This window comes from Mauremys reevesii, linkage group 16, assembly GCF_016161935.1.
Source record: "Mauremys reevesii isolate NIE-2019 linkage group 16, ASM1616193v1, whole genome shotgun sequence".
Classification (NCBI taxonomy): domain Eukaryota; kingdom Metazoa; phylum Chordata; order Testudines; family Geoemydidae; genus Mauremys; species Mauremys reevesii.
The window spans coordinates 44,044,347-44,064,962 of record NC_052638.1 but is presented as its reverse complement, the minus strand read 5'-3'; the positions used below and the strand labels follow the sequence as shown (position 1 = coordinate 44,064,962).

The 20,616-nt window shown below is 43.8% G+C and overlaps 1 protein-coding gene across 4 annotated transcripts in view; it reads right to left on the bottom strand.

Moving 5' to 3' along the window:
• Positions 1–20,616, bottom strand: part of PHLPP2 (PH domain and leucine rich repeat protein phosphatase 2) — a 118,463-nt gene that overhangs the window by 60,890 nt on the left and 36,957 nt on the right. For all 4 annotated transcript variants that reach the window (XM_039502691.1, XM_039502693.1, XM_039502694.1 and 1 more), the window contains exons 4-6: positions 7,454–7,644; positions 6,727–6,852; positions 2,874–3,028 (exon numbers count right to left, since the gene is read on the bottom strand). In XM_039502691.1, the coding sequence (XP_039358625.1) occupies positions 2,874–3,028; positions 6,727–6,852; positions 7,454–7,644 (472 nt within the window). The remainder of the gene's footprint in view (positions 1–2,873; positions 3,029–6,726; positions 6,853–7,453; positions 7,645–20,616) is intronic.

The following is a 20,616-nucleotide window of genomic DNA, read 5'->3' as shown; positions in this document are numbered from 1 at the left end:
TCGGGGGTTCCCCCACCATCGCCATGAGCTCGGGAGTACCCTGCCATCTGTGGCGGCTTGGAGCTCCAGGGGCCACCAGAGGCGGTGGGGTACTTCACAGCTCCCTGCCCCCACGGGTGGCGGGGGACCCTGCAACTCCCGACCACCACAGGCTGAAGTCACAGAGGTCGCTGGATGTCACAGATTCTGTGACTTCTGCAACCTCTGACTAAATCGTAGCCTTATTCATAACATTACTTCTGCTCTATATTGGGTAAGACAAGAGAAGTCTAAAGTTAGGTCAACCCAGCTATGTTGCTCAGGAGTGTGAAAAATGCAGAGCTAGGTAGTTAAACTGACCTAAACCCAGGTAGACAGCTCTTCGGTCAAACTGGCTACTGCCTGTTGGGGGAAGATTTACTACAGCAACAGGAGAACCCTACACTGAAGTGCTGTAGCAGTGCAGCTGCAGTGTTTCTAGTGAAGACAGACTAAGAGTTACATACACTCCCATCTCTTTAAACTCAGAAGCAAAGCAGACAATTATCTGTCTGCTAGATAAACACCTTGGATTAGGGACTATAAACATTAGAACAGGAGATTAACTAGCCCCAAACTCACTGACTAACTGGGAGGCTTTTAACTAGTTCCAGCCAGCCCTTGATTGGCTTCAGGTGGCCCAATCAATGTAGCTATCTCCACTTCCTTCTAGAAAGATCTTAATTGGCCCCAGGTGTCTTGATTAACCTGGAGCAACTGCCATTTGGTTACCATGGTACTAGGGATTTGGTTAGCCTGGGGCTAACATACCTGTTCCTTACTACTTTACTGTAGCCATCTGGCCTTGCCCCGTCACAATATGCACTTCTAGTGTAGATGAGGCTGTTGTAATTTTAACATATATGTTAGCGGGTCAAGGTAAACCTGACACATGTTAGCTGTCTAGGCTCCCCCCAGGGTTTATTCACAGATTACCTCTACCTGCTAACACATGCTAAAAATACACCTTTTTCATTAGTGAAGACAAAGCCTGAGAGACTGGCACAAAGAAGGAAGACTCTCTAGAAATGGAAAGCTAATACCCTACTGTAACGAAGCAGAAGTAGTATCTACCCAGCTTGGCTCTTGATGAGCACAAGAATAGACGCACCATGCAAACTGTTTCTTTTGTTTTATTTGGATCTTTGTTCTGTATTCTTACTAAATCTTGTTTTTAAAATTCTTTGGGAATTTCACATACGCTGCCTCAGAGTTAAAACAGTCCACCTCTAACAAGAGACTCCCATGCTCGACATTCTGTCTCAAAGGTATAGACTAACGATTCCTCTTGCATAAGGTGTGTGACTCCTTTCTCAAGGCTGTGGTCTGAGACATATGGATACCTAGTGACCATGCATGAGAAATCAGTTTAAAAGGCAGAAAGTGGAAATGCCCACTAAACTGCATCCTGGGCACGAGAGTACTAGTCTCACACATTTATACCAGATTGGCTGCTGGCCACTGAGATGCAGATCTCCTTAAACTCCTTTCTTTTGGGGAGTTTCAGCTTCATTGGGCAATGACACCTGCCAGGGAGAGAGATAAGAAGTCCAGTTTTTGGCATATTAAGTCTATAATGCAGACTTAATTGCATAGCCAACGGCAATCAGTCTAAGGATCCTGCCACACTGCTGCTCCCACCCAGGGACAAGGAAAACATCATCTTGAAAGCTGCTCAGGAAATTTCATTATTCTAATGTCATGGTTTCTAGTTCTTTTCTCACTTTTCAAATACTACTACAGACCCTGAAAGGTCTAGGACCATTACAGTTTTTCCAGCCAGAGAACCTACTATTATCACTGCAATTAAGCAGGTAGGAAACCAAGACAAGCGTCGAAATAGAAGAACCTGGATAATAAACTAGACTCTAGCCCTTGATGAAGATGCACAGAAATAGCATATTCTTTCACCTGTACCTATGGTCACCTGAATATTTCATTGCTCTGCAGGAGGAGGGAGACCAAATACTATGGAGATGGGCACCTAAAAATACATGGAGAAATTAGAGGAGCATTTTGCAGATTTCCAAAATAATCCTGCCACAGGAACACAGCTATTTGATTATGTTGCTGTAGGATGCCAGTTGGCTTTCAATATTTCACAAAGTAACTGCCAGAACCCCTTGTTAGGAAGTAAAAGAAGGCAGGGACCTGCAGGAAGAAAGACTGCCTCGCTCCATCCTTTACAATGGAGTCTGATTTATTTTGGAATTTGTTTTTAAAGTTCTCTTATTTTTAGGTCCAGTTGGGTCCCTACACTCTCCTACTTATTGGAGCTAGTTGTACGCAGCATACAATCCATCATGCATCTCCCACTACCCAGTAAATGGCTAATTACAAGTTCCCAGTGTAAAGCTGGAGTCTCGCAGTCACTACCAATTCTGAATTTGTGACAGCATTAAAGATTAATTAAAATGGGCTTCTTTTATACTTGCATTCCTTAGTACAAGCTTTTACTCAACTGTTTTATCATATTCTCCCTCAGCATTTGTTCTTATATCTAACTATGCTGCCAGACTGTTTAGCAAATGGCATTATAATCACCACCATATCTTCTCTATGTAATAGCATATCACCACACAAGGTTCAGCACAATCATCCTTAATATGTAAGGAACATGTGGAAGGACAGTTGTACATACTGTAAATTGCTGGAAGTTGAACAGTGAATGGAGACAAAAATTATATTTCCTAGTCTTCATCACCTTGAGGTAGGCAGAATCCTCCCAAAGACCAATCTCTTACAAGTCTGCCAACTTCCCACAAGGACCATGGACCCTCAGTATACTTCTGCCTCCTCACCCGATTGTATATTCCAGAACCGCAAAATGTAATAGAAAATAGTTCTCTGCAGACCTGCAAAGAGAGTCAAGACCCCCTGATCCATCCAGTCGCATAAAGTTGTGTCGCAGGTTGAGGTAGGTGATGTCTTGACTGTAGAAGAGATGCTCAGGTACCTCCTCAAGGCTATAACAAGACAGATCAACTGTGCTGAGTCTCTGAGACACCACCTGAAAAAAAGAAAAGGGCAAAAGAGTTACAGCTACATTTACAATTTTCTTTCCAGTTCAATTCAATGAAAGTTTATTGGCGGGACAAGCTAGACAAGTGCCAACAAAGTACAAGAAAACGAAACCCCTCAGGTATCTATCAGAGGCAAATTCAGCCCACCCAGAACAGGTTTACAAATGGTGTTTAGGATTTAATCCCAGGCTTGTATGTTGCTACTGTCCATTCCTGTCGGCAGGCAGATACACAAGCATGGAGAAGGGCACAGGAAAGGCACTGCGCTGACTTGCATACAATTTTTGATTCAGAATATCAGCCAACCTAAACTGCAGGGGAAATCCAAGGTGAGACAAATATCTAACTTATCTTAGGCTTTAGTGCCACTGCCTATCTGCATAATATCTGAGCACCTTCAACATCAGACAGAATGGAAACAGTGATTACCCAGTAGAGTTTCTTTGCCAGAGGACGTTGTGAAGGCCAAGACTATAAGAGGGTTCAAAAAAAATTAGACAAGTGCATGGAGGATAGGTCCATCAATGGCTATTAGCCAAGATGGGCAGGGATGGTGTCCCTAGCCTCTGTTTGCCAGAAGCTGGGAATGGGTAACAGGGGATGGATCACTTGATTATCTGTTCTGTTCACTCCCTCTGAAGCACCTGGCATTGGCCCCTGTTGGAAGATAGAATACTGGGCTAGAGGGACCTTTGGTCTGACCCAATATGGCCGTTCTTATGTTCTTCTGTTTGCTTGTTTTTGGAGTGTTGTGAATGCATTCTTTTTATGCTGGAAAGGTACTATCAAAGAAGAAGGTTTTGCAACATTTCCTAGAGGTGCTCACTTTGGGCTTTCTGATCTGCACTCTCCCATAGGAGCAAAACTCTCTTGGCAGTTCGAAGATTGATATTTGGTCTCTTATGCAGCTGGGTGTAACAAGGCACTGGTCCTTGGATGCACATGCACCTGTTCCAAGACTGGCCTCCTTTCACAGAATTGCTTTTCAAGTGAGGGGTCTGAGGGAATAGCAAGGTCATGTGACTACGTAAAAGGGCATGCTGAGAGATATAAGGGCAGCTTGTGTTCTATTAGGAAGACTCAGATGAAATCAGGATAGAGACAATTTTCCACAGTTCCCAAGCAGAGGGAAAGGAACCTGCTGGGAAGGTGATGGTCAAACTAGATGATCTCAATGCTCTCTTCTATCCTTGGATTTTATGACTATGAAAAAAAATTCAGTTGAGAGATTTGCAGGAAGAAAATCTCAGCTGGGACAGGATTATAAAGGACCGGGAAGTTCTGGAAAGAGGGCAAAACCCTGGTAAACACCTGGAAGGACTACTGAGCACTGGGAAAGTCTAAAAGGGACTGGCGAGCCTGGAAAAGCAGGGTGGGCTAACTATTATTTTGAGACTAAACCAGACCCCATAAGGCGAGGGTAATTCAAAAGCACCAACTACGGTGGTTTAACTAGAGGGAAGGGGAGAAAGGAGCTAAACTGAGGCAACAGATGGGTCCAGTGCCGATAAGCCCCTACTACACTGGGGAACGATCTATTAACTGCTTTGACAATTGCAACCTCTGCCTTAAACTAGCATTGGAAGCAAACTGGAAGCCAATGGAAGAAGGAGACAGCTGCATTCTGTATCAACTGCAGTTTCTGCATTATTTTCACAAATTATTATACTACATAAGAGCAAAGTCTTTAGTAGTGAAAACACGTATACATTGGCCTATATGGTGGAAGCCATACACTTTACACAAGAAGCCTTTGTTAGCATTCAGGCCAATCAATGTAAAGCAGAGAACAACAAATGCAAGTCAAACACATAAAAGATCTAGTATGGAGAAATGGGATGTTTTATACGCCAAAGCAAACATAAGACATTATCTCTTAACCTGTATTTCACATCAGAAGCTGATACTATCTAAGGCCTGAGTTAGCACAGTCCATCAATCACCAATAAACATGCTCTGTAGTACACAGGAATCATCACAGTGGATCAGACCAGTGCTCCATCTAGTCCAGAATTCGATCTTTGACAGTGGACAATACGTTTCAGATGAAGGTGCAAGAAACCCTGTAACAGACAGTTATGCAATAACCTGTCCACAGAGAAACGTCATCTGGCAGTTAAAGACTGGCTCATGCACTGAAGCTTGATGGTTTACATCCCATTTTTAATTCTACCTAATGTGACTGTGGATGCCCTTACTGACTGTATAACATCTAGTCTTTGTTGAATCCTGGTAAACTCTTGGCTTTTGGTTAAACAAAAATGTATTTCCTTAGATTAGATTTAAATTTATTGCCTTTCAGTGTCATTGAATGTCCCCCTGGTTCTCGTAGTCTGCAAAATGACCAATAAGAGTGCCTCATTACAGCAGACTTTCCAGGTCTCTAATCATTTTCATCCTTTTCTCTGGCTATTTCTGGTATATCACTAGTTCCCTCACTGCCACCTAGGATTGAGTTTGGGCTTCACAGGGAGATCTCTTGCTCCAATGTCCTCTTGCCCAGACAATGGTAATGTCAACTCTAGAACCTCCTGAGTCTCAGGACCGATTCCACTAGGGTGTGGCATCAGTGAAACATAATATCAGAAAAGCAGAATAGGTTTCCCCACTAGGGGTCCAGGAAGAATATAATGACAAAGCCGCTCTAAGGAGGTGCTGACAAGGTGAGTATCACTGGAACTGGACTCACTACCAAAGCCGGAACAAAAGGAACAGGTGATGCTGTAACAGCCAATGTCAGGGGCTAAGATCAGATAATGGCACACCCAATATGGAGGACGCGGTGGATGCCAATCTGCCCAGTGATGAAGAGTCCAGTGCTAAAGGTCCTGATGCAGAGATCTCCAATGCCAGGAGTACCGAAGCCAAGAGACCCAATACAAAACACAAGTCTGATATAGCCAATACCAAATGAGTCTGTGCCAATGCACCTGAAGTATCTGATACCCAAAAATCCAAGAATGAAGAGGGTCTCAGACACCCAGGTTGGCACAGCACCGAGTTGTGAGATTCATGCTCATTTTTTCTGCTTCTTCCTTACTTGCAAGGAGAGAAAATGATGCCAGAAATGCAATCCCTTCAGGATTTAATGGGCCTGCCACATGAACAGGATGTTGAAGTGGAGCTCAACACTGAAGCCATCCCCTTCTGACTCTGCTCTGATGTGGAATAAGCATGTGGACCTGAACAGAATCCACCTCCTCTGGACGTATTTGGATTCTGTGCTAACTCAAATCCAACAGAGAGGCTCTCTGTGAGTCTAGCACATTGTTCAGGTGGATGCAGCCAAGGCAGTAGGAAGGACTTATAGACTGCTGTAGCTGGGAAGAGAGAGAAGTTAGTCTCTGGGATTAGTTTTGAAGACCGCAATAAACTTCAGATGCTTGGTTAATATGAATAGTGCTATCAGTGTGGGATAGCGCAGAACTACAGCTCATAGCTGCAACATAGCTGCCGTGGAATGCTGAAATGAAGCATCCAGCAGATCAGGGAGACATGCAATGGTTAAGTAGCCTCCAACCCACAGACGTCATAGTTCAAAGGAAGCCCTCAGGTGACCTCAGTACTCTCTAAGAACACAAGTTAGAAGCTGTTCTCAAGAGTAAGCCTGTTCCAAAATTCTCCAAGCTTTCTTTCCTCTTGCCCCGTATCCGAGCACCCACATCTACAGCTTATTAGGCCTCACCGTGGATGCCTGCCGGTGCCATCTCTGGTACTCTGATAGCGTTTCAAAGCAAACATGGTAGGTTTGAGCTTGTGCACCAGCGGAGCTGAAAGCAAGCGAGTGCTGCCGACGCTTCACTTCTTCCACCTGAAATGGGAGAAATAAGAACAAAAATAGCCTCGCAATTAAACAATCTGAAATGCAGGGGGTGGGAATGTTAAACAAAACCAATACAAGACACTCCACAAAGTACAGTCAAGTTAGTTCCCTCTGGCTGATATACAGCAAACACTCCTTTTCAGAACCTCTCTGTTGAAACAGACCAATTTTTACAGTAGGGGTGCTGAATGTAGAAACCATGTATTTTGTTTATTATTACTACTTCAAGCCAGGGAGCGTAGTAGCACCCTCAGCACCATAAGTGCGGGAACTAGGGGAACAGACCCGATAAGTAGTTACTTCTGGGTCACGGTAAATTGCTGGACAGAACCAATACATGTAAAAGTATCATGTAATTTATGGCTGAAGCACAGAACCCTGCATTCCTTTCACTGTTTTATTAAACTCAAGATTGCCTAGTAAATAAGCAGAGAGGAGTGAGGCAGATGTATTCGAACATCTTAACACAGAATCTCACTAAAGAGGCCTAGACTGACTTCTTTAGGGAACATAATTCCTGGTGGCCCCTTCATTCTCACATCTTACCTACAGGAAACTAACGAAGAACCAGTTAGGCCAAGAGCCTCACCTTCCCTCCAACAAGAGGCAGAATGTGCATCTTTCCTGTATGGCAATCCTTCACTGAGGATACGATGAGGCAGGTGCCACAGAGAATGACCAAGCGTTCTGCCCACTTGTGCAACTGTGTCTTCCCTTTGCGCACATTATAGACCCCAGACAGAAGGATTCGGTCTAGTTGCTCCACTTGACATGGCTTTTCTGAAAAGAAAATGGCACTTTATCATCCACTTTTCACTGGATTCTTCATTTCCAGCTTATGGGAATAATTAGCACCAAAAAACCGCATTTTATTTACAAATATTTTGTAGAGAGATGAATGATTATATATTGTTATGCTTAAAGACATTAATGGCTGCAGTCAAGCATGTCTGATCTACATGCAATCACAGACACCATTAAAGTTGATGGGCATGCTAGCCAACCTTCATTCTGGCTAAATGGAAATGCAATTAAGCTCCTTTACAGAGTAAGCTAGCTGAAACCACTGCCCAAGGCACTGGGCCACGTGGGAAGGCTTTAGCCAGAACTCAAGGCAAATGAGGAGTTTCCTTGGGGACTGATTGCAAAGGCAGGGGGCACTGATTGGTTGCAGCTGTGTTTGCATGAGTGGATGAGATAGAAAGCAACCAGAAAGCCAGAAGAAAGCCAGAGAAACAGGCATGAGCATGGCCCTGAGAGGGAACAGAGACAGAATTCCTTGGGGCACAAGACTGGCTGGAAAGGCAGGCTTGGAATTTGTGAGAAAGGAAACTGGTCTGTTGTTGTTTGTTCCTGTGGTGTACACAGAAACAGAACTGTGTACATTCTTCATATCAAAGAAATTCTGACTTGTACCATCAACTTCTCTTCCTAACAGAAACAACTTGGTAAGACCCCACATACTGCTAACTACTCAGGCCAAGAGGCAAGAGTATGTTCTGAGATAAACTATGATGGCATTAAAAAAAGAAATCCTCTTCCTTCATATGTCATTGTTTAACTTAGAATGCAAGCTCTTTGGGGCATAGACCTGGTGCTGTCCGCAAAGTACCATGCGCATCAAAAGCATAACAGAAATACTTAATGGGTTAGCATTAGTTAAGCAATTTTTCCTTTGAGAAAGAAATCAAAGATGCAGCGAAGTTACAGTTTTCTAGTTAAATGAACTTAAAAATGAATTCTGGTTTGCTAAGACGTATGAAAGGCTATTTTAAATTTGTCTTTTGATACAATAAGAATTTAAAATAATTAAACATGTTTTCTAGTAAAATTCTGCCACAAGATCTCTCTCCTGCTTTCTTAGTATTTGTGTTTCTTGCACTTGGGGGAGTTTTTAAAATGCTTTGTATTTTTATTTATTTTTTGCCACAATTCCTTTTGCAGGGTCATTTTTCATCTTCAATAGCCTGAAAATTATTCAAACCTTGATTTGTGTGTGGCATAATATTTCATCTATAGCAGTGTTTCCCCAACCTTTTTCATCTGGCAGGCACCAGACAACGAGCCATGGAGGACCGTGGCAGTGGACGAGCATCTGCCAAAATTCCGCCGACGAGCAGCAACGTCAATAGGCATCACTGCCAAAATGCCGCTGACAAGCAGCTTGTTGGCGCATTTCGGCAGATGCTCGTCCGCTGGCCAGTAGGCGGGCGCACTTAGATGCCCCGGCGGGCGCCATGGCGCGCACAGGCACCGCTTTGGGGACCCCTGATCTATAGGTATTGGAAAATGGAACATTTCTCTTGACATTTTGTATATGGTGTAGCGATCTGAATATACGGTTAAATAAAGAGGTATCATATATGTATATTATTGTTTTATAAAATCCTGACAAGTTCTGGAGGCACAGCTGTTAGAATTTTTAAGAGCACCACTCATGCAGAAGACTGTACTTCTAATTTGCACAGGATGGGGCTTGGCACATCCATTAAAAATCACTGTAAACAGGAAAAGTTAAACCATTGATATAGGTACTTAGATGGTGCCCATCACTATAATATCTGAGCCCCTTTGCTCTTCTACGCCGATCCAAGTGCCCGCTGCAGGAAGCTGGTTTTTCTTTATTTAAAAATACCAGTTTAAGAAAGCTCTTAAAGTAATTGACAAATAGTTCTTGAGGTTAGGAAAAGAAAGGGACCTGTCGCTTTCACATTCTACAGGGTGGCAGATGTTCAGGCACAATGCTTTTTCTGCCAGGAAAAATCCTTGATTTAAAATTTAAAAAATTCAGAAATTGATTGTGGTTGCAATCAGAAGCATGGAATAAAATATAGAATCTTGAAAAGGGTAAACTTCTTAATGCTGATATATGGGCTATTCAGATAATCTGCTAAGTGAAAACATAATAGTTGTACATACAATATCACATTGTAGGAGTAAAAATATTCCAAGACATTTAAAACGATGTCTAGAAATCAGGAATGGAGACTTGCAAACATCACTGAAGATTTGGAAATATTAGTTCTGTTTGCCAGTTTTCTACTGATATGGTTCCATGATATAAGTAGTTCTAATGCAAGGAACAGCCTTTTCTGGGTTTGAGGGACTCTGCATAGAAGACACCGTGTTACATTCCCTATTTTGATATCAAAATCACAGAGGTGAGGCTAACTTGAATGAACCTCACCTTGCCTCACAACCTCATGAAACCAGGAACCCAAAACAACATCCAGCCACTCATCCTACAAAGAAGAAAACAAAGGAAAGAGGAAGCCTTCATTAAAGCAGGCATCGTGAATATAGTAAAACTGATTCTAATGGCATTAGGAGATTGACCCTGCCAACAACACATGAGCCTCAGACACTTCTGAGATATTTATGGAAACTCGCTCAGAACAATCCCACATCCTCTTTTGAATGAAAGAGAGAATACATTTTGATTTTAGATGACCATGTGGTTAGCCTTCCCTCAGCAGGTGGGAAATAACAACCATCATTGCACAGACAATATCCAGCTTCTAAATGGAATCCCTGAGCTCCTCCTGTAGCCCACTGCCTTCAACTGTAACCAGATAGTTCAGATCCTGTCTGCACTAAGGCCAACTGCTCATAAAACAGGCATTTCTCACCCATGGGTCTCTACTTCAGCTGCAGTCAGACGTGCCCAAGTTATGATACAGGTGGTTTAAAAGAGCATATAGCTTAGTCATGGTGTTTTTCATGCAGAGCCCTGAATCTGCAAATTGACCCATGCATAGCCCTTGCCCAAATCAGCTGAAACCTGTTGACATTCAGGGCCCAATGCAAGGCTAACTTGTCTTCTTGGAAAGGGCTGAGCTGGAGGTGGTTGGGGTCATTGGGCAAAATCTTAGGTAGATGCTTAAATCACAAATCACATCAAATAAGTAATGTAGAGACATCCCAATTAAAGGGAAAGGCTTGGTAATTAGATACTTATTTCTGATTTCAAAATAGTGACCTAGTGCATGTGCAGGCCTAAATATTACTCTTTTTCTTTCCTTGTTGAAGTCTGACCAGAAATACAGAATCTGATCCCAGGCGCTATCTCAGGGCTGGCCAACCTGAGAAGGAGCCAGAATTTACCAATGTACATTGCCAAAGAGCCACAGTAATACACAGGGGCGGCTCCAGGCCCCAGCACGCAAAGCGCATGCTTGGGGCGGCATGCCGCGGGGAGCGCTCTGCCGGTCGCCGGGAGGGCGGCAGGCGGCTCCGGTGGACCACCTGCAGGCGTGCCTGCGGAGGGTCCGCTGGTCCCGCGGCTTTGGTGGAGCATCCGCAGGCGTGCCTACGGGAGGTCCACCGGAGCCGCGGGACCAGCGGACCCTTCGCAGGCACATCTGCAAGAGGTCCACCGGAGCTGCGGGACCGGCGACCGGCAGAGCACCCCCCGCGGCATGCTACTGTGCTTGGGGCGGCGAAATTGCTAGAGCTGCCCCTGGTAATACATCAGCAGCCCCCCATCAGCTCCCCCTCCCCGTGCCTCCTGCCCACCAGCAGCCCTGCCAATCAGTAACCCCCCCTCCCTCTTTGCACCTCCTGATCAGCTGTTTTGTGCAGAAGGCTGGGGGGGAGTGAGGGGGGACAAGGGGGACATGGCAGGCCAGGGGCGGCAGAAGGGGGCCCTGAAGTCATCAGCTGCCATGGGCACCTGGAGCTGTCAGCCACCACAGGGGCACCCAGAGGCCTGAACCACTGTGTCTGTGGTGGGGGCCATGGAGCTGTCAGCCACTGCCATTGCGGCAGGTGCTAGACGCTCCCCCTCCTGCAGCACGGCTCAGGCTCTCCACCTCCTGTCAGACCCCCGCCATTATTTTTAGTAAAAGTCACAGACAGGTTGTGGGCTTCCGTGAATTTTTCCATAAACCCAGTGATTTGCATTAATTACATTAGCCTCCTTTAATTCTTTATTAATTGAGTCCCATATCAGCCAATCCATTCTTTTACTCGGGATTGATGTCAGGCTGATGGGCCTGTAATTACCCTGGTTATCCTGTTTACCCATTTTAAAATCTGGCACAATATTAGCTTTCTTCCAGTCTTCTGGAACTTCCACAATGCTCTGAAACCTATTGAAAATCAACATTAATGGCAAGCTCCTCAGCCAGCTCTTGCATGCAAGTTATTTTAATCTGCCGATTTAAAAATGTCTAACTTCAGTAGCTTCAGTTTAACATCCTCCAGAGATACTAGTGAAAGGAAACAATGTTATTGCCACCAGATGATGAGACTATATCATCTGTTTTCCCCCAAACACTGAACAATATTTATTGAACATGCCTATCTTTTCTACATTATTGATAATTCTACCATTTCAATCTAGTAATGGACCAATATTGTTGTCAGGATTCTTTTTGTTCCTAATATATTTTTAAAACTCCTCTTTGTTCTTAATGCTACTGATTTTGCCTTGTGTCCCTTTGCTTCTCTTTTCAACTTACTACAATTCCTAATTTCTGATATATATTCATTAATACCAATTTCTCATTTCTTCCATTTGTTTATATTATATATATACACATGTGTGTGTGTTCACTCCCCCTCCTCTAAACCAGGTCAGTTTTTTAATCAGCACAGCCCTCTTCCTTAATTGTGGCTTTTTGGACATCTAGTAAGGTGTTCTTAAATGATCACCAATTCTCATTCACATTTTTCTGATTAAATACTTCCTCCCACTTGATCTGGCTCATAGTTAATTTCAGCTTTGTGAAATTGGCCCTATTAAAGCACCAAGTATGTATCTATTACGGGGGGGGTGGATTTTATTCTGCTTGCACATTATAAATGTGATCAAGTCATTATCTCTTGCACCTATGCTACAATTAATGTTTAGTTCTGTGATCAGTTCCTTTATCTGATAGGACAAGTCTAATAAAGAATTCCCCTGTGTAAGCTGAAACTGTGAGTAAAGAAATTGTCATCGATAATGTTAGAAATTCCAAGGATGTTTTAATGCTGGCAGCACGAGACCTCCAGCATGTGACACCCAAATTGAAGTCCCTCATGATCACACAGCTTTTCTTCCTACACATTATAGATAGGAACATAATGCATTCCCCAGTGTGATTGGGTGGTCTGTAGCAGACACCAACTACTTGGGGAGAGAATGGGCTGCGCCCAGTGCACTCTTCTCCTACCACATAGACCCACATGCTGGCATAGCATTGATGGGGAGACACCCCTCCCCCAAGCATCGGGTTTCAGAGTGTTCCATTGTGTCTGAAAAGTGCAGTTAACCATGGTCTTCATCCTGGAACTTCAGCTGGTCTTTTAGCTATTCTGAGCTCGGGATCTTGATGATCAGGACTGAGACCTGAACTTCACTCAGTATTCTATGGGAAGCCAACATAGAGAGAATGGAGGACAGATTTCATGTGCTCACAATAGCCTGTATTTCTGAGATGCGTTGCAGCATTCTGTACTAGCTGAAGGATCTAAGAGCTGATGGCTTCATGCTCAAGTATAGCGCATTGCTGTAGTCTATGTGAGAGGTAATGAAAGCATGTATAACTGAGGCCAGGTCAGCATCTCCCAAAATAGGATGGAATCTGCTGCTAGCCAAATAGAGATGGTAGAAAGTGTTACTAGGGGATGAGGCTATGAGAGAGTTTAGATCAGGGAAGAATCTAGCAGCACTTTTAAACAGTGGCGTGAACTGACCAATTGTGGTTGTCTACTTTCTACCAAAGGAGACTGCAATGTCACTGCAAACTCTTCAGAGCATTTTCCTCTATCCACCAGCAGAGCCTCTCTCTTGCTCAGGTTCAACTTCAACCAGCTGTTCTTCATCCATGAACTGATCTCATCCAAGCACTGGGCCACCTTGATGATAGTGGTATAGTTATATGTGGGGAAAGATAAATAGAGCTGTCTCTCTCATCTGCATATTCTGGCACTTGAGCCCATGTCATCCTACTAGTTCACCTATTGGCTCCATGTAGAGATTATAAAACCAACAAGATAACAGATCTTTGTGGGACTCCATAAGTGAGGGGTATGGTGGAAGTGATGGAGTTTCCATCAGTACTCTTTGGATGAATCTTTCCAGGAACAACAAAGCATTTTAGCACTTTCTCCTCACCTCCTGACTCATCTATGTGCGCATGTTTTCATCCCTTTTGCTCAGACTTAGCTACATTTTTTGTTGTGTGGCAAACCAACTGTTCTGCTATCTCTAAACCAGAGATTAGAAGACATTAATGCTGAAGAAGTTTCTACTGTGCTTATGAAGTGATTATTTGCACATACTTCCCAGATTAAAGGGATGAAGGAACTCTAAGGAATCCGTTTCCTAGAGCCAGATCAGATCTAGTCACTACCAGAACATCCTAATCTGAGTCACAGAGCAAAACTAACGCAGCAGCTGAGCTTCCCATAGACAAATTGGGATCAGATCTAGTCAGAATACATAAATCAGGAATTGCAATTACAGTAAATAATGTGGATTAAAAGAAAAACTAAACTTCAACCAAAAATATATATACCCAATTTTATCAGACTTATGATTAGGATCTATAATCCATCCCTCTAGTCCCATTGCTGCATTGTTGATTTTCTAGCAACGAAAAAATTAATACAGACCCAAAAAGAAAAAATGAATGAAATCTACTGTAATAAAAGGCAAGTATTATTCAAAGAAGAGTGTGTAATATTATATTGGATATATATTACACACACCAGCATTGCACTGATATCCCCCTTCCACCCTACTTGACCTATCCAAAGGCCCACACGGAACTACATCACCTTCATCTACCTTTCCTCGTACTATAACATGATCTCAGTGGCCCTGTACTGTCTGCATTTTCTGTCAAGGGCCGCGGGTTACAGGGCACAAGAGATGACTAAGTATACAACAGCTCAGCACCCCCTTTGGCAAGGGGAATTTACCACCCCACCCTAACATGGAATAGTTGGACTGTAACTAAAGAACCACTGCTCAATGCTAGAGAGCTCACAAATATCCTGCTACCAGTGTATAAACTCCCTTTTTGAAGCAAATCAATCAAGAAGCTACTAAAAAACCTCTATCCCTCTCAGACAGGCTTCAAGTCAGTGCATGGTACAGAAACAGCACTTGTTGCTCTTCTCAATGACAATGGAAACACATCCATACTTTTCCTGCTGGACATCTAAAGGTAATAAAGGTAATAATTGGAGATATACCAATCTCCTAGAACTGGAAGGGACCTTGAAAGGTCATCAAGTCCAGCCCCCTGCCTTCACTAGCAGGACCAATTTTTGCCCCAGATCCCTAAGAGCCCCCTCAAGGATTGAACTCACAACCCTGGGTTTAGCAGGCCAATGCACAAACCACTGAGCCATTCCTCCCCCGCATCCTGAACTCAACCATCTCATGGTCACTGCTGCCTAGGTTGCCACCCACTTCTACTTCCCCTACCAATTCTTCCCTGTTTGTAAGCAGCAGGTCAAGAGGAGCATGGCCCCTAGTCAGTTCCTCCAGCACTTGTACCAAGAAGTTGTCCCCAACACTCTCCAAAAACTTCCAGGATTGTCTGTGCATTGCTGTATTCAGCACTGACTCCTCTCAAAGGGTTAACCTTCATCTTGCTGGTGATGTACCAGGTAAGGTTTTATGAAAAAGCTTTTAAAGAAGATTAAAAAATGGCTAAACCCAACATTGAACAAGCATTCCCCAATAGAAGGAGTTGCCTGCTACCTGAATGAGAAGTAAGAAAGTTGACAACCTAAAGCTTCCTACTGAAGCCAGGCTCCTAACTTCTCCTTGCTGCTTCTAGTAATGCCCATGACTTACTCTTTAGCACAGCCTCTTTTGTAGATTGTGAATAATGCCCCAACCAAAGATTTAAAATCTTATTCTTTCAGACAACACCAAGCCCCCTACAGTGAAAGTACCTGTGATACAACCAACCAAGGAATTTCTCACAAGATTTTAATATAAAAAAAGTAAATCTCTTAAACTCCACCAATCATGCCACAAGGCCACCCAAACATCAACTGAGGTTCTATTACTGTGTCACTTAGCCTCCTCAGGGATATGTAAGCCCGATCACTGCTCACATACTCACTTTCTGGACTCTTTGGGGCTCAAAACTGCAACAAGGAAAGAAAACAGATGAGAAATTCAGAAAAATTATTCACTTCATTGTGATTTGAAGGTAAACTAATTGTGAGCCATCCAGACTTACATATGGAACAGGCAACAGAATACAGAAATGGTACCTCAGTGAATTTGGGGAGGCTGAGCTGTTCCGGTTCACATTTTTGGTTCTGGGGTGGATCTAAAGCTTGAAGAGTGGTTTCCAGCTCAGATTAAGTCAAAATCTTGTGAGATTTTGGACCAAGACTACAGACATCTTGTAAGAGCAGCCTGACAGATTTCAGCAGCAGTGAGACCCTCACAATACCTGCTTGACCTACTGCTAAACAAGAAACAACAACAAACATGGCAGGGGATACTGGAAAGGGCAACATCTTTCCAGAGCTTCTCAATTAAGTAGTTGTTTTTTTAACATTGGCAAAATGTATTTTTCCATTACCTCTGTCTCAGAAATGATTGAACAACTCTTGCTGAAACTTTTAAAAAACAATCAGCCTGAGGAAGATACCCTTAATGGGAAATTTAAATCAGAGTGGTTAAAGTTATAAGCAACTGAAAGAGAAAATTACTTACTGTACCTGGAGGTTCTTCGAGATGTGTGATCCCTATCTGGATTCCTAATGCGGGATGCCCATTCCAGTGCTTCACCACCCTCCTAGTGAAAACGTTTTTCCTAATAACCAGCCTAAACCTCCTCTACTGCAACTTGAGATCATTACTCCTTGTTCTGTCATCTGCTACCACTAAACAGTCTAGATCCATCCTCTTTGGAACCCCCTTGCAGGTAGTTGAAAACAACTATCAAATCCCCCCTCATTCTTCTCTTCTGCAGACTAAACAATCCCAGTTCCCTCAGCCTCTCCTCATAAGTCATGTGCTCCAGCCCCCTAAACATTTTTGTTGCCCTCCGCTGGCAACAAAATTTTCCAAATTTTCCACATCCTTCTTGTAGTGTGGGGCCCAAAACTGGACACAGTGCTCCAGATGAGGCCTCCCCAATGCCGAATAGAGGGGAATGATCACATCCCTTGATCTGCTGGCAATGCCCCTACTTATACAGCCCAAAATGCCATTAGCCTTCTTGGCAACAAGGACACACTGTTGACTCATAGCCAGCTTTTCATCCACTGTAACCCCTAGGTCCTTTTCTGCAGAACTGCTTCCTAGCCATTCGGTCCCTAGTCTGTAGCAGTGCATGGGATTCTTCCGTCCTAAGTGCAGGACTCTGCACTTGTCCTTGTTGAACCTCATCAGGTTTCTTTTGGCCCAATCCTCCAATTTGTCTAGGTCCCTCTGTATCCTATTCCTACCGTCCAGCGTATCTACCGCTCCTCCCAGTTTAGTGTCATCTGCAAACTTGCTGAGGGTGCAGTCCATGCCATCCTCCAGATCATTAATGAAGATACTGAACAAAATTGGCCCCAGGACCGACCCCTGGGGCACTCCGCTTGATACCGGCTGCCAACTACACATGGAGCCATGGATCGCTACCCATTGAGCCCGACGATCTAGCCAGCTTTCTATCCAGCTTATAGTCCATTCATCCAGCCCATACGTCTTTAACTTGCTGGCAAGAATACTGTGGGAGACCATATCAAAAGCTTTGCTAAAGTCAAGGAATAACACATTCACTGCTTTCCCCTCATCCACTGACACAGTTATCTCCTCACAGAAGGCAATTAGGTTAGTCAGGCATGACTTGCCCTTGGTGAATCCATGCTGACTGTTCCTGATCACTTTCCTCTCCTCCAAGTGCTTCAGAATTGATTCCTTGAGGACCTGCTCCATGATTTTAACAGGGACTGAGGTGGGGCTGACTGGCCTGTAATTTCCCAGATCCTCCTCCTTCCCTTTTTTAAAGATGGGCACTACATTAGCCTTTTTCCAGTCATCCGGGACCTCGCCTCATCGCCATTAGTTTTCAAAGATAATGGCCAATGGCTCTGCAATCACATCTGCTAACTCCTTTAGCACCCTCGGATGCAGCGCATCCGGCCCCATGGACTTGTGCTCATCCAGCTTTTCTAAATAGTCCTGAACCATTTCTTTCTCCCAGAGGGCTGGTCACCTCCTCGCCATGCTGTGCTGCCCAGTGCACTAGTCTGGGAGTTGACCTTGTTCCACATAGGGATCATCACTTGAAAAAGAAACAGTCTTATCACTATAGGTAGCACTACCAACAAGCAGCCACAGTTTGCACTGATGCATTTTTACCAATAGGTGGTCCCCGATGGCTGCAATCAAGGCAAATCCCCAGGACAGAAAATGCCTCTCCTTCCTCATGTGGTGTCCATCCAACCGGGCTAAAAGATTCATTGTTATCTATTACACCATGACCTCAGTGACCAGCATGGTGACTCAGCAAGACACTATCTTTCTACTGGCAGCTGAGCTGCTGTCAGAGCACAGAAGATTCCCTGACAAACACTTACAGACTCCTATGTTCATCTATCTAGTCTAGGAAGTACCCTGATCTCCATCCTCCCATGTCTAGTTTAGAGGTAGCCCCCACCTCATGCTCTCTGTATCTATTCTACAGCCGTCTAGTAAGTTCCCTGCCCCTGAAGGCTCCCAAGTCCCTGTGACCATACCACTAACCAGTCCTGCAGGCCCTCATTGTGAGCAAATTCATCATACTAGCATCTCTGTACCTACTTTACTGGCCAGCATAGAAGGTTCTCTACCAGCAGCTTCCCCCATTCGTGTTCTTCCAATCCCTATGGCCTGATGGTTGGACTAAGGAACTTATTACCAGTTGAAAAGGAATTGCCCTTAACACCTGAAGGAAACAGGAGAGGGGATAAGGGAAACAACATCAAAAGTGTGTAGGGGTGAGCGTGGGGGAGGAAATCAATAAAATTGCTGCAAGCCTGCTGTTGTGCCCTCTTGGAGGTGTTGCCCCACATGATTGAAGTGACTCCACCAAAACTGTTCTCAGCAATGTTTCCTCTGACTTTTCTTGACCCAAATCCAGGGCCTGTCCTCAATCCTCATCCTCTGACATTTCTTCTGGTTGCCACTCTCAACCATACACTACTTGAAATCTTGCCATCTTGACTTTTGGGACTGTCTTTGCACGAGTCTCCTACCTCTCAGATCACTCCTTCAGCATATTTTAATTCATCCTCTTCTGTCACTTTCTATATAGTCCTCCAAAATTCTATCCTCAGTCCTCAACTCTTTTTCCTTTATGATCTCTTTGTGGGTGATTTTACCCAGCTACACAGTTTCAACTACCATCTTTTGCCAAAGACTCTGAGATACCTCTCCACTCCTGAGTATCTGCCTCCACCCACTGCCACATCTCTGCCCATATGTCATCTCCTCCTGAATGTTAAACTGCCACATCATGTTTAACATACTCAAAAACAAATTCCTGATATTTCCTCCCAAACCCTCTCGACTCTGTCACTAATGATATCTTTCTCAATCACTTTCTCTGACTCCTCCCTCTTTCACCTCACAAATCCAGACTGTGTCTAAATCATACTATTACTTACTAGATTACATTATGATCCATCCTCTTCCTTCTGTCCAGACAACATAAACCCATTGACAGGCCCTCACTATCTCCTGTCTTGAACATTGTTCCTTCCTGTGGTATTGGTAAGGTGGTGGGTCCCAGTTAAATTAATTACCCTTGTTTTCCTTTTTCAGTATAAAACAGTTAAGTGTGGTCCACTACAGAGTGACTATCATGAAACATTTTAAACTTTCCCTGAAACACATCAAGAGGCGAACCAGTGAACGCATTAGAAAATCAAGTAACCCTTTAATTTTAACAGTTTCCCTCATTCTCTTCTTCTTCAGCACCTACCATCTCCTAATGCTTCACCCCCAGTCTTCCTGTTCAACCAATCAAGCTAGTCTCTTCCGCCTATTTGGCAGCTTCTTACATGAAATATGAGTCAACAGTGTAACACTGTTGCAAAAAAAGCAAACATCATTCTGGGATGTATTTCCAGGATGTAAGCAAGACACGAGAAGTAATTCTTCCACTCTACTCCACGTTGATTAGGACTCAACTGGAGTATTGTGTCCAGTTCTGGGCCCCACATTTCAGGACAGATGTGGACAAATTGGAGAAAATCCAGAGAAGAGCCACAAAAATTATTAAAGGTCTTGAAAACATGACCTATGAGGGAAAATTGAAAAAATTGGGTTTGTTTAGTCTGGAAAAGAGAAGACGCAGGGACGTGATAACAGTCTTCAAGTACATAAAAGGTTGTTACAAGGAGGAGGGAGAAAAATTGTTGTTCTTAACCTCTGAGGACAGGACAAGAAGCAATGAGCTTAAATTACAGCAAGAGAGGGTTAGGTTGGACATTAGGAAAAACTTCCCGTCAGGATGGTTAAGCACTGGAATAAATTGCCTAGGGAAGTTGTGGAATCTCCATCATTGGAGAGTTTTAAGCACAGGTTAGACAAACGACCATCAGGGATGGTCTAGATAATAGTCCTGCCATGAGTGCAGGGGACTGGACTACATGACCTCTCAAAGTCCCTTCCAGTCCTATGATTCTACAAACACTACTATGTCTTCTTCCATGTTGACCTTTATGGCAGGCAACATCTTCCCCAACTGATCCATAAGGCCATCATAACCATTCATCCAAAGCTCTCGAGACTCACCTCTGTGATTCACTTAT